General features: G+C 34.8%; 1 protein-coding gene across 5 annotated transcripts in view; it reads left to right on the top strand.

Moving 5' to 3' along the window:
• LOC129247086 (sodium/potassium-transporting ATPase subunit beta-2) overlaps positions 1-12,937 on the top strand; it is a 42,268-nt gene extending 29,331 nt beyond the window's left edge. For 3 of the 5 annotated variants that reach the window (XM_054886004.1, XM_054886002.1, XM_054886003.1), the window contains exons 3-7: positions 1,159-1,299; positions 3,058-3,177; positions 3,277-3,569; positions 3,638-3,806; positions 9,758-12,935. In XM_054886004.1, coding sequence (XP_054741979.1) covers positions 1,159-1,299; positions 3,058-3,177; positions 3,277-3,569; positions 3,638-3,806; positions 9,758-9,861 — 827 coding nt within the window. In that variant the 3' untranslated portion in view covers positions 9,862-12,935. Of the gene's footprint in view, positions 1-1,158; positions 1,300-3,057; positions 3,178-3,276; positions 3,570-3,637; positions 3,807-9,757 lie in introns of all 5 variants that reach the window. The other 2 variants (XM_054886001.1, XM_054886005.1) reach the window with 2 other exon arrangements.
• Positions 12,938-13,712: the final 775 nt, after the last annotated feature.

Here is a 13,712-nt window from a genome sequence, read left to right as displayed (position 1 = left end):
TATTCCAGAAAAATTTTTTGTAATAAAAAAATTAAATTTTTATTCCATTGTTTTTTACGTTTTATCCTGAGAAAAATTTAATTCTTGAAAAGAACGAAAGATATTTGACATTAAAAAAGAAAAAACAAATTTGTTTCCAGAAATTTTTTTTAAATATACACCATTTAAATATATTTTATCCAGCCGAAAGCCTCCGATCTACTTTCAGTGTGTATAATAATTTTATTGTTATGTAAACCCCTATAAAATAAAATAAAATAAAATAAAATAAATAAATATTTTATCCTGAAATAGAAAAAAAAAATTATAAAAGTGTTGAGAAGAACCAAAGATATGAGTGTAAAAAACTCCAAATCAAGCATTTCAACATTTTCAAATAAATCGCAAAATTACAATTTTTTATAATTTTTTTAATAATTACAGTCAAGCCTACAAAGAAATCCATTTTCAGAAAAATTGAAAACCATATTCACAATACTTGGACCACTAAATATGGAAATGCTATGAAAAAGAAACAATTTTGGAAATAGATTTGTTGTTAGTTTTTAGTTCGCTTTTACTCACCTTTTTTTTCCAAAACATTTCTTGCGAGCTTCCATTAAAGCAGAGCACTTGTGTATTCTTCTAAGATATTTACGCCCAATCTCTCTCTTTCATTTACTCTCTTTTTCTCGTACTGTTATTCACGCTAACAAGCAATAATTGTCGAATTGAATTAGTCACATTTAAAGATCGCGCAGATCAGCTGGAACCGTACAACAGCTGTATAATGTAATTATGATTATTGTACGAATGCAGACTGGGCGAAATTAATGAATCATTTAACCCTATCGACTTCACAACCGAATGATTAAAGCACAGCTTTATGTAGGCAATTTATCAGCAGTTATGCTGCGCGCTGCACAGAATGGCGCATGAGGAAAGGGATGAGTGGTTAATTCAATAGAGGCAATTTGTGACCGATTGGTGAATTGAAATGTTCAACAAGACGCTGAAATCTTGTAGAGCGTAATTGAATAAGAAAGAAAAGAAAATATTTGAGGGCTTGTTTTATTGATGTTTGAATTGTATTTGTAATTCAAGTAGTTGAAATCAAGCAGCAAAGCAGAAATTAATGTTATTTCAATATTTAATTATTTTTTATTTCTTTTTTTGCAGCAAAGATCGGCATTTTCTACACAGCCTTCTATGGTGTATTGGCTGCACTGGTGGCCATTTGTATGTGGGTATTCTTTCAGACGCTTGATCCGCGCATACCCAAATGGACTTTGGATAGTTCCATAATCGGCACAAATCCAGGTGAGATAGAGTGATAAGCTCAGTAGGATAAAGTGTTGACAATAATTGCGGCGTGAAATATTGTAAAGGGGTGACTATTTATTGATTTTTTTTTTTTATTTGTGTATAATAATATACTTTATACTACAAAAACAAAAATGATATACAATAAGTCAAATTTCAAATGGTGTACAAAATTTAGAAAAATTCAACAAAGTTACATTAAAATTTTAAATTTTTTAATCAGAATACCAAGAAAAATTCTGGACAGTAGTTCAATATTGGTGTAATATTGTGCCAGTTTAAAGTTGCTTAAATAAGTTGAAATATTTTTTTTTTTTTTTTTGTTTTTGCTGACTCTGTTATATTTATTCTTCCATATAACGAAAGCTCGAATATTTTTTTACGTGTACCAAAACTGTAAAAAATTTACCCTATTTCTGAACCACTTTCACCATATTACACAAAAATTTAATAACCTATAAAACTGAATACTAAATTTTTTTTTCAAAATTCAGATTAAAAAATTTTTCAATTTTTGTTTTAACTTCATACCAAATTTGAAACTTGAAGTTATGTTGTTTTTGACTGCATCAAGGCGAGTCTAAATTTATTAAAAGTTGTGCTGGTAAATCAGCTGATTTGTTTTTTATCTTTCGCCGTGTCCATTTGGCTGTCAGCTCAGAAAGAAACAAGGCGAATTCATTATTTGTTTTCTAGATTCTCAATACTTTGCTTTGACAATCAAACTTACAGAATATTTTTGTTGGTGTAGCGCCACCACCTTTAATGAATGCGCCTTGGACTGTATTATGCCTTTGCTTCTATGTAACGAATGCTCGGAATTTTGTTACGTGTACAAAAAATGTAAAGAATCAACGATATTTTTGAGCCATTTATTGCACGAAAATTTAATAAATTAGAAAACTGCATACTCGATTTTTTTTTTAAATTCTGTTTGAAACATATTTGATGAAAAATTTTAAAATTTTTTTTAATTTCATACCAAATTTTAAACTTCAAGTTATGTTTTGTTTACTTTTTTTTGACTGTATTATGTCTTTTCTTCTATGTATCGAATGCTCGACATTTTTTTAAGTGTAATCGTAACCGTAAAAAATCAACCCTATTTTTAAGCCACTTGCGCTTGATTAAAACAAAATTCAATGGCCATAAAACCACATACTCGAATTTTGTTTTTTCAAAATTCTGATTGAAAAATTGTAATTTTTGGTGGAAACTTTTTGATTTTTTTTTAACTTCATGCCAAATTTATAATTTAAGTTATAGTGTTTTTTTTCTGCCTTTTCTCTCCTTCTACCTGTTTTTACGCGCAACACTGCAAACAATTTGCGATATTTTTGAGCCACTTGCGCTTCATTACAACAAATTCAAAGGGCTATAAAACTGCGTACTCGATTTTATTTTCTAAATTATCATTGGAAAATTGTAATTTTTGGTGGAAATTTTTTAATTTTTTTTTAACTTCATACCAAATTTGCAATATTTAGTTGTGTGCTTCTTGTTGTATGGTAAACCATATTTTTTTTTTGGAAAAAAATTTAAGAATGAAAAAAATAAAAATTAAAAAAAAAAAATTAAAAATTAAAAAAATGAAAAGTGAAAAAAATAAAAAATTAAAAATTAAAAAATTAAATAAATAGGAAATTAAAAAAAAAGAAATAATCAAGACCTGGCATTACGTCGCGCTGCTATTATTATGAACACAGGTGTACACACAAACTCAGCTATGATACTAAAATTCGCAAATCTTAACAGGTCTTGGCTTTCGCCCATTGCCACCAGAGGATAATGTTGAAAGTACGCTGATTTGGTACAAAGGTACGCAGCACGAGAACTACAAGCACTGGACGGATTCATTGGATGAGTTCTTAGCAGGTGAGCGCAGTTGACATACTAAACTCTATTCAAAATAGGTCTCTAAAGTACGCATGAACATCTGATTAAATATGTACTTCTCGCCCCTCTCATTTGCAGTCTACAAAGTACCTGGCCTCACCCCCGGCCGTGGTCAGAATATCTACAACTGTGACTACAATCAACCGCCACCAAAGGGACAAGTTTGCGATGTGGACATTAAGACGTGGACTCCCTGCACCAAGGAGAACAATTACAGTTACCACAAAAGTTCACCATGTGTCTTCTTGAAATTGAATAAAATTTATGGCTGGATACCGGAGTACTATAACGACTCGAAAGATTTGCCCGTTAATATGCCAACGAGTTTGAAATCCTACATCAATGAAATTGAAACATCGCAAAATCATAAGGTTGCTGGCAGGAAGCTGCTATTTTATATATTTTATTTATTCTTAACTGAAAAACTATTTTTTTCCAGTTGAACACCATTTGGGTTTCATGCGAAGGCGAGAATCCTGCTGATCAAGAAAATATTGGCCCCGTCAATTACTTGCCAATTCGTGGCTTCCCCGGCTACTTTTATCCCTATCAGAACTCTGAGGGTTATCTCAGCCCGCTCGTGGCTGTGCACTTCGAGCGACCGAAGCGTAAGTTTATTGACATATTCGATCGGGTTCTGTAATTGAAATAGTTGATTCTGAAGCTGACGTGCATAAAAATAGGACTTGCTGATACAGTCAAAAGTAAAAATTGAAATCACTTCAAATCAGAGCACTTTTAACCAGTATAGCATTGCTATTCTAGCAATTGTTTCGCAAAATGCACAAACGTATTTTAAGGCTCTTAGGTATTGAGGTTAGAAAAAATCAAATCCAGGTATACCAAATGCAACATTTACGGGCTGAATGAGTTTGTTCCTTTAACTTATCAAATTTTGTATTGGGAACGTTTCACTTGGCTCAAGCGATATTCTTTAAATATTCAAATATTTACTATTGATACCCGGCTCATCCCTGGCTCGATATACCACAGTGAGTATATCAAATCTAACACATCAAATAGAAGAAGATTTTTCGAAAATCGAACACCCCTCGTCAGCCAATCGTCATTAAACTAGCCTTCGAGTGTATTTCTGTCATGAAAAGTCTTCTTATAAAAGCCATATGCAGTTTGGTGGAAATATAAGACGTACGTGCCTTCGCTTGCAAGAGAAGTTCAGTACGCACCTAAGTTCACAATAAGAACGGGTTGCCCATATTCAACGGACCCATGTGTTTTTTTTTTTAATAAAAAAAAACATATTTTTTTTGATGTTGACGATAATAATCATTTTATTTGGTTCAAGTAGATTTGTTAACATCACTTTTTGAATATGATACGAGGGGTGCCTTTTATATGTCGGAATAAGAGAACAAAAACAAATTTTAATCATCGAAAATCACCTTATTGTTTTTCAAAATATTCTCCATGAAGATCTATAAACTTTTGCATGCGTTTGAACCAATTGTCGGAGCACTTTTGCCACTCTGAATGAGGTACCTCCAAAACATGCATTCTGAATGCCGCAACCGCTTCTTCAGGTGTCGAAAAACGTTGACCTCTCAGTTTGTTTTTTACGTACAGGAATAAAAAGAAGTCGTTCGGTGCCAAGTCAGGACTATACGGCGGATGATCCATTAATTCGATGTTTTGGGTGCTCAAAAATGCAGTTGTTTGAGCCGATGTGTGAGAGCTCGCATTGACCTGGTGAAGAGTGATCCGTCTTTGGCGATTGGTTTTCCTAATTTCTTAGAAGACAACTGGCAAACAAATGGTTCTGTACCACTCAGAATTACTGTTCTGCGTTGTTCTAGTGGTACGGTTGCGACATGTCCAGTTTTTCCGAAAAAACAGGCGACCATTTGCTTGGAAGTGCTTCGTGCGCGAACAACTTTTGATGGATTTGGCTCATCTTGAAACACCCATACAGTCGACTGCTGTTTACTTTCGGGCTCATACCCGTAAATCCATAATGCACCACCTGTCACGATGTCATAGACGTGTTTCGAAGCCCCGCGATCGTATTTTTTGAGCATTTCCTTCTACCAATCGACACGAGCCTTGTTTTGAGCGATTGACAATTTGTGTGGGATCCAACACGAACAAATTTTTTTGACAGTCAAATGTTTATGCAATATTGAATGTATGCTGGTCCCACTAATGCCTACGATTGTCTCAATCTCACGATAGGTCACATAACGATCTTGCAATATCAGTTCGCGCACAGCATCAATGGTTTTCACCATACCATCGATAAACACTGGTCCTTGATGGAGCTTCATCGCCAAAAAATCAATTAAGTTTAGCTAACATTTCGCCTGGAATAGCGGCTATGTCCTCACGGATGTTGTGCTTGAGCTCTTCTATGGTCTTTGGCTCTATAATAATCCTTTGATTTTAAATATCCCCGCAAGAAGAAGTCAGGTGGCGTTAAATCGGGCGAACGCGGTGGCCAGTCAAAATCGCCATTTTTCGACATCAAACGACGAGGAAACAATTTCTTCAAAAAACCGATTGTGGTGCGAGCTGTGTGTGGTGGAGCGCCGTCTTGTTGAAACCAGAACTGCCTCCTCATACGCTTTCGACGAATAATTGGCATCACAAAAGTGGTTATCATATCGCGATAACGCTCCTGATTGACGGTAACAGCTTGACCATCTTCATTTTCGAAGAAAAACGGCCCAATAATCCTTTTCGCACTAACGCCGCACCAAACAGTGGGTTGTTCGTCGTAAAGAGGTACCTCGTGAATTTCGTGAGGATTTTCAATGGCGTAAATACGGCAATTTTGCTTGTTTACCGTCCCATTCAATAAGAAATGAGCCTCATCGGACAAGATGATTTTGTTCCAAAATTGCTCGTCATATTCAGCTCTTAGACTCTTTGGGGCCCATTCCAATCAACGAGGCTTGTCCGCAGGCAACAATCTTTGCTTCAATTGAATCTTATAAGGGAATAAATGCAAATCAATGCGGATAATTCGTTGTTAAGTGGTCCGAGCAATGCCCAACTGCTGAGAACGGCGATTTTGGGATATCCTTTGCGACGTCTCAACGCGTACAAGAGCAATATTCTTATCCGATCGCCTTGGTCGGTTTTGATTTGGCCTCTTTGGATTAGAAAGAGCATCACCAGTCGAAAACCTTTCGTACAAACGTTTAATGGTGTTCTTAGAAGGCGCACTTTTCACCTTATTTAATTTTTTATACGCACGTTGAGTTTTCACAATTGACTTCTTCTGTTGAATGTATATTTGAAGAATTTGGGAGCGCTCGCGTGGCATGTACTGTTCCATGGTAAAAATCTGCTTGGACTCTCGCTTCCAACGCGGTATGTCATTAAGTGATCTGACGTCTCTGTCAAAAGATACAGGTTTGCCAAATGGGTCCGTCGAATATGGGCAGCCCGTTAGAGGCGACATGTTTCAAAGTTGTAAGTTTTTGTTTATGTTTTAATTTTTTTTTTCTATTTTTATAAAAATATAGTACATATTACAACAGAAACCATATAACATAAAGTTTCACACATTGTAGGAAATTAAAAAAAATTGCGAATTTTTTGATCAGAATTCTCAGAAAAATTTCGGACGGGCAGTTTTATAACCCATCTCCTGTCGGCCTTTTACATACATTTTTTCCATATAAAAAAAATTTCAAGCAGTCATTTTATGGATTATATTAGATTTGAGTGGGGTTGGGATTTGAGGGTGTAGTATAATGGTCTTCCAAGTACTTAGTTAGGAAGGCCATTGTACTACACCCGGATAGATTACAGTAGATAGAATAGAGAGACAGGTTAGATACAATATGGATTCCAAAGCGGAAAATTGGTTTGTGGTCACTCTTCCGCAAATCTTTTTCGTTCATTGATAAATCTTAAGAGTATATAGTGGTATGCCTGCAGAGCTTTCATTAGACAGTTTATCAGCCAACTCGTTATCGCAGTGTCCAGGTATCAAAATAAGACAAACTTTTTGCGTTTTGCAACACTGTTCAGTTTTATTTTACATTCACCTACTAATTTCGAAGAACATCTTAGTTTAGCAAGGACTCTTAGTCCAGCTTGACTGTTACTACAAATTCCAATACTACTACCCTGCCACTTTTTCTCAATTAGCCAGTATGGGGCATTCAGGATGGCACAGACTTCCGTTAAGAATACCGTAGCCATCCTTCCTATAGCTTAGGAGTACTTAGTGTTTTCGTCTAAGTACCATCCAGATCCGCTACCATCACTGGTTTTGAATCCATCGGTGTTCGAAGTGGATTGAAATCCCGTTAATAGGTTCTCTGGACTTAATCATTGGTCTCTATCTGAGATCAAAACATCATTCTTCCTAACGAAACTAACATAAGGCAACCGATTGTCCGCTGGCATCGAGCACAGTGTGCACTGCTTCGACAACTGGTAGCTTATCTGCAAGTTCGGGATACCCACGCACACACTTCTCTGTAGCCTGGTTAGGCGTTTTACCATGGAATTAACCATAGTAGCCTTACACCAAACTTCAGAGGCGCATGAAAAATCAACGCGAATTTTGAGGGACTTTAATCATATAATAAATGAATGGGCGATAAAACTGCTTCCGAAAATTTTCCTAAAGATTCTGATTGAAGTTTTGACGAACATTTTTGAATTTTTTGAAAATTTGTACACAGTTTGAAACTTTGAAGTGGATTTTGTTGTAGTACAAACTCTATTGCTATAAATAAAAATAAATTATATAAAAAAAAAATTAAATAATAAAATATTAATAAAATAAATAGTCAAAACCTCGAATAATTTCGCATTGTTACTATTGTAATTGCATATATGTACAACGGCCACCGTAGCCGTATGGGTTAGTGCGAGACTACCGCTCGGAATTCACCGTTCGGGTCCCCGTGAAACACCAAAATGCAGAAAAAGTTTTTTCTAATAGCGGTCGTTCTTCCGCAGACAATGGCAAACCTCCGAGTGTATTTCTGCCATGAAAAAGCTCCTCATAAAAATATTTGCCATTCGGAGTCGGCTCAAAACTGTTGGTCCCTTCATTTGTGGAACAACATCAAGACGCACGCCACAAATACAAGGAGGAGCTCAGCCAAACACCCAAAAGGGGTGTGTGCGCCAATTATAATCAATTAAAATATCTACTATGCTTCCGAAATACTGTGAAGATGGGCGCGCGTAGGATCCCTCTCAAGGGATATCTAGGTCTTACTCTTCACAATTCTGGCTTTGTTTTCTTGCTAGATGCTCTTACGATTCTTAAACTTTTGTGCGCAGTCTCAAATACGTCTTTTCAGATATTTTTCTGCGTATTAGTAATAAACCAGACAGCAGAGAGAGCATAATAACGATCCCTAGAAGGGTCATTCATAATCATTGTTAGCTAGAGAACCCTGGTCAGGTCTTCGCCTGCTGCAGCATATGCCTCCAATAGCTTCGGTTTCGTGCCTGCGATCTCAATGCCCGAAATCCAAAAAAACGTATGTCTTCATCTACACCTACAATCCATCTAAGCGGCGGGTCACCCTTTCTTCTATATAGTATGTGGCACTCTCCAAAAAGTATTTGTTGGGATGGGTAATCGGTATTAGGCTGCTGATCATTATTGTGTTTATTTCATGATTGTAGCGCTTTCGCGATCCGCCTTTATCACACATCGCGCCAAAGATTTCTCACAGAACTAAACGTTCAAATGTCAACAGTTTCTGTTCATCCGCATCTCTGAGTAAGCAGGTTCCACTACCGTATATCAAGGTTGGACTAATAATTGAGCCGTGAAGAAAAATCTTCGCTCTCCTGTTTAGAAGGCGGCTCTTTAGGTGATTGCACAGAGTAAAAGCAGCGGTTCGCTATAAGAATTCTGTGAGCGATCACTGCCGAAAATTTGTTGTCATTATCAATGGTTGGTCGTAGGCAATTAAAGTCCTTCACTACTTCAAAAACATAATCACCGATTTTGAGTATTTTACCCACATTGTGTCTTACATAGTCCGAAGATGTTGAACTAAGCGCTTCAGTTTTGGCTTAATTTGTTTCTAAGCACGTATTTTTGCAAATGGCGACCGAAAAAGCCGAATAGGTTGGTGCGTGACTACCATTCGGAGTGCGTTGGTTCGAATTTCCGCATGAAATACCACACAATGAAGAGAAGTTTTTTTCTAATAGCGGTCGCCCTTTGGCAGACAATGACAAACCTCTGAGTGTATTTCTGCTATGGAAAAATTCCTCTTAAAAAATATCTGCCGTTCGGAGTCAGCTCGAAACTGTAGGTCCTTTCATTTGTGGAACAACATCAAGACGCACACCACAAAAAGGAGGAGAAGCTCGGCTAAACACCTAACAAAGTGTACGCGCAAATTATTTATTTATTTTTACATTTTTTGCCGCTCTTTCAATGCTTTCGAAGGCTCATTAGATAGCGCAATTTTAATTTTTTGGAAAAAATTAATTGATTCGTCAAATATAATAATTCTCTCACGGAGATACGGGAGCTCTTTACAATGGAATTAGCTGTTTTTTATCGTTCTCTAAACATAAAAATTATTCATAAACATCTCTCCATTCACAGGTGGCATCATCATCAATGTCGAATGTAAGGCATGGGCACGCAACATCATACACGATCGCAAGGAGCGATTAGGTTCCGTGCACTTCGAGTTGCTGATCGACTAACAGAGTGTGGGCAAGATTTTCAATGTCTATAACATCTAGAGAGCAACAAAACGAGGCCACAAACGTTGCGTCACACAGGAGCAGCATAGATTTTTCAGCATTATTGTAAACATAAAAAACTTATAAACATATTTATATACCAAGGAGCTATGCAGTCGAACGATTACTCTCTATTATAAATACAAACACACACACACACATGCATACAAAAATAGGAAAAAAACACTGAATTTTTAGAACAATGCAAAGGTTCTATATTAATGAAAATTACTGCTATTTTTCTAATTTTATTTATCTACTTGATTTCCGTTAGTTTATGTGATTGCTTTTGTTTATCTTTTAAGAAGACAATGTAACTATGTGTAAAAATATGAGAAGAAGAGAAAAAACCAATTATAGAAATCGTTAAATAATACCAAATGTATGTACTTTCGATCACTGTAAATCGATTTTCTCTATACTTTATGCCACAAATACGAGAATGACGTACAACAACTGTGCAAACTCTTGACAAATCCAATTCCTTCTAGGCAAACCGTAAATCCCCAATCGAAGCATAACTTAAATCTCAAATATGGATTGTAAATATCTACAGAAGTATCCATACGCATACATACATATATACATATAAAAGAGTACCAAATGCAAGTAGTACGAATTTTAGCTTTTTCTCCAAATATACAAATGTATGTATGTGAGTATTCTCCGAAAATTTTAATTTACTGCTTTTAGGGGCGCTCATCGAAATTCACTTACATTTACGAGAGTCTTGCACTGCACTGAACGTGCATACATACATACACACATACATACATACGTTATGCATGCACACACACACTTTTATCGGTCGACTTTTGACAAACAAATTTTTTTGACTTTAAGCGGCGTGGATTTGGGTTCAATAAATCTGCTCGTTCATAGAAAAATTCAATATTTACGCGTATAGCCGCACTCAACTTTTCTCTTCTGTATTGAAGTTCAGATATCCCATCAGAGCTAAGTTGTGTTAAGTCGCCTTAAGTTGTTTTGTCAAAGCTACACAGATATTTTATTGTATTTTAAGTTAACTGCCATTGTTATTTTGACGATTTCCAGTATTGAACCGCAAATAATTTGGTACAAAAGTCAGTGGTTTACAGATGAAGCAAATTATTTCATTTAGCATAAGTTGAATTTGAGTTGTTGTTGCTTAAAAATTGAATAAATAATTAAAAATACAAAATAAAGACGTAAATAAAATTAAAAAAAATTAAAGATTTTATAAGCGAAGCTTTATAGGAAAACGTTAAAATTTATGGAAAGAAAATTCGAAATAAAGGCATGCGAATATTATCAAAACGGCGCTTTAGTGCTACTTGGGGAGTGCCAAACGGGTACCCATTTGGGTCAGCCACTTCAGCTACCTATATTCGAATATTATGCGAAACTATTAATTGCGGTGGGGCTTGAGATTTCAGAAAATACATTACGTACATACATATACATATCGCACCCTAAATACAAAAGGGTCACAACTCAAAATTTTCCACACTCGAGCTTGACTTGTTTACAGTAGCACAGAAAACAAACTATGTGACATATCACGTTGAAATTTGCCATGTAAGCTTATAACAGTCCTACCAAAAAACAAAAAATGTATTTTTGCCATATGTCATCCGCGGACCGTTTTATTGATAACGTCTCATTCATATTTGAGCAGAAGTACATTTTGAGTTGTGACTCTTTTGTATTTAGGGTGCGATATGTATACTGACATACAACATGAAGGAATTAAAAAATTTCGAAAAGTGCGATAATTTGAATAAAAACTCGTAGCGAGACATTTTTTCACACACATGAAACTTCATTGAGAAGTCATTGGCATGATGCGAAAGACTTTCATGGCTACCAACGAAATTTCGGGATCCCGATCTCGGCTTGTCCGCAGGCAACAACCTTTGCGTCAATTGAATCTTATGCGGGAATACATGCAAATCAATGCGGATAATTCATTGTAAAGTGGTCCGAGCAATGCCCAACTGCTGAGAAAGGCGATTTTGGAATGTCCTTGGCGACGTCTCAATACTGGCCCGTACAAGAGCAATATTCTCATCCGATCGCCATGGTAGGTTTTGATTTGGCATCACCAGTCGAAAAGCTTTCGTACAAACGTTTAATGGTGTTCTTAGAAGGCGCACTTTTCACATTATTTAATTTTTTATATGCACGTTGAGTTTTCACAATTGACTTCTTTTGTTGAATGTAAATTTCAACAATTTGGGAGCGCTCGTGTGGCGTGTACTGTTCCATGGTAAAAATCTGCTTGGACTGGCGCTTCCAATGCGGTATGTCATTAAGCGATCTGACGTCTCTGTCAAAAGATACAGAGTTGCCATATGGGTCCGTCGAATATTAACAACACGTATACCTATGTATGCAGATATGTACATAAGTATGTCACTGCTACAGACCGACAGATTCATCAGTCAAAAGATACGAAATTTCAAAATCGGTATTTCACATTCCAAGTAAAAACGTCAGGAGAAAAAGTCCAGGTGCTTATAAAGATTTCAATAGGAAACTGGAAATTCGGAATTCCTTTTAAACAAATATATATGTTCGAAAATTCGATATAACAAACTCCGAACCTTTTTCTCGAAATTTCTCGTCACAGAAAAACAGAAAGTTAAAGAAAGCGAGTACCAAAATGCGCAATTGCAAAGAAAAATGTAGAAATATTTATGAAAAAATAAAAAAAATCAGCAAATGAAATTTTGAAGATTTTCTTGTTTTTTTTTCAGGGATAAAAAAGTAAATGATTTTGAAACTTTTATAATTTCATGTCATAAAATCCTTTCGCTACTATTTTTAACAAAAGTTTTCGCTATTACAGAAGGGTGGTAATCAATTTTTAGAAGAAAAACAGTTCAGTTGCAAAGAAAAATGTAGAAATATTTATGAAAAAATTAAAAAACAAATCAGCAAATGGATCGTTGAAACTTTTATAGTTTTTTTTTAAGTGTTAAAAACGATTTTGAAAACCCGATAATTTTATGTTATGAATTCTTTCCATATTCTTTATTCCAAAATTATTCGCTATTAAAAAAAAGAAGTATTTTGTAAATCTTATTTCTCAAATGTGTAGCAGGAAGTTTAAAATTTTGAATTGAAAGCAAGAAAAATCTATCAATTTTTCGAAGTGAAAATTTATCGTACGTGAACTTTTTTAAAATTTTCACGCTTATCGACATTTTTTATAATTTTTGTGCTCAAAGAAAAATTCAACATCTGAATTTTTAAAAAATAGTATTGTTTAAAATTTTACCTAAATTATAGTATTTTTATAAAATTTTTAAGATAAATAGATATTGAATTCAAATAAAAACATTAATTTCAATAAATTGTTCAAAATTTGGTGTTACAATACATTTTTTGACCAAATTATAGTATTTTTTAGAAAACTTTCAACACTTTAGAGATAAACAGATATTCCATTTAAATACAAATTCAATTTCTAAATTTAAAAAACTTAATAAAGTTATTTAAAAATTGGTGTGGCAGAAAGTTTAAAATTTTGAATTTTTGTGAGTACTAAAAATCTCTTACAATTTCGTTTTTCTTTATTGAAGTGGAAATTTACATTACGTGAACTTTCTTAAAATTTTCCAATTTCTAAATCTAAAAAAAAATAAAAAAACATTGTGTAAAACTTGGTGTGACAGTACCGTTTTTTGCGAATTTTTCCTTTAATTTTTTCAGAAAATTTTTTACACTTTTGATACAAAAGAAATTTAATTTTCAAATTTAAAGAAAAATAGAAATTTTTAAAATTTGGTGTGGAGCGACACTTTTCAGCCTTTTTTCAAGAAAAT

Source organism: Anastrepha obliqua, chromosome 5 (assembly GCF_027943255.1).
Source record: "Anastrepha obliqua isolate idAnaObli1 chromosome 5, idAnaObli1_1.0, whole genome shotgun sequence".
NCBI classification, from domain to species: Eukaryota; Metazoa; Arthropoda; class Insecta; order Diptera; family Tephritidae; genus Anastrepha; species Anastrepha obliqua.
Note: the sequence above shows the minus strand (reverse complement) of the source record. Positions and strands in the feature narration are given on the sequence as shown.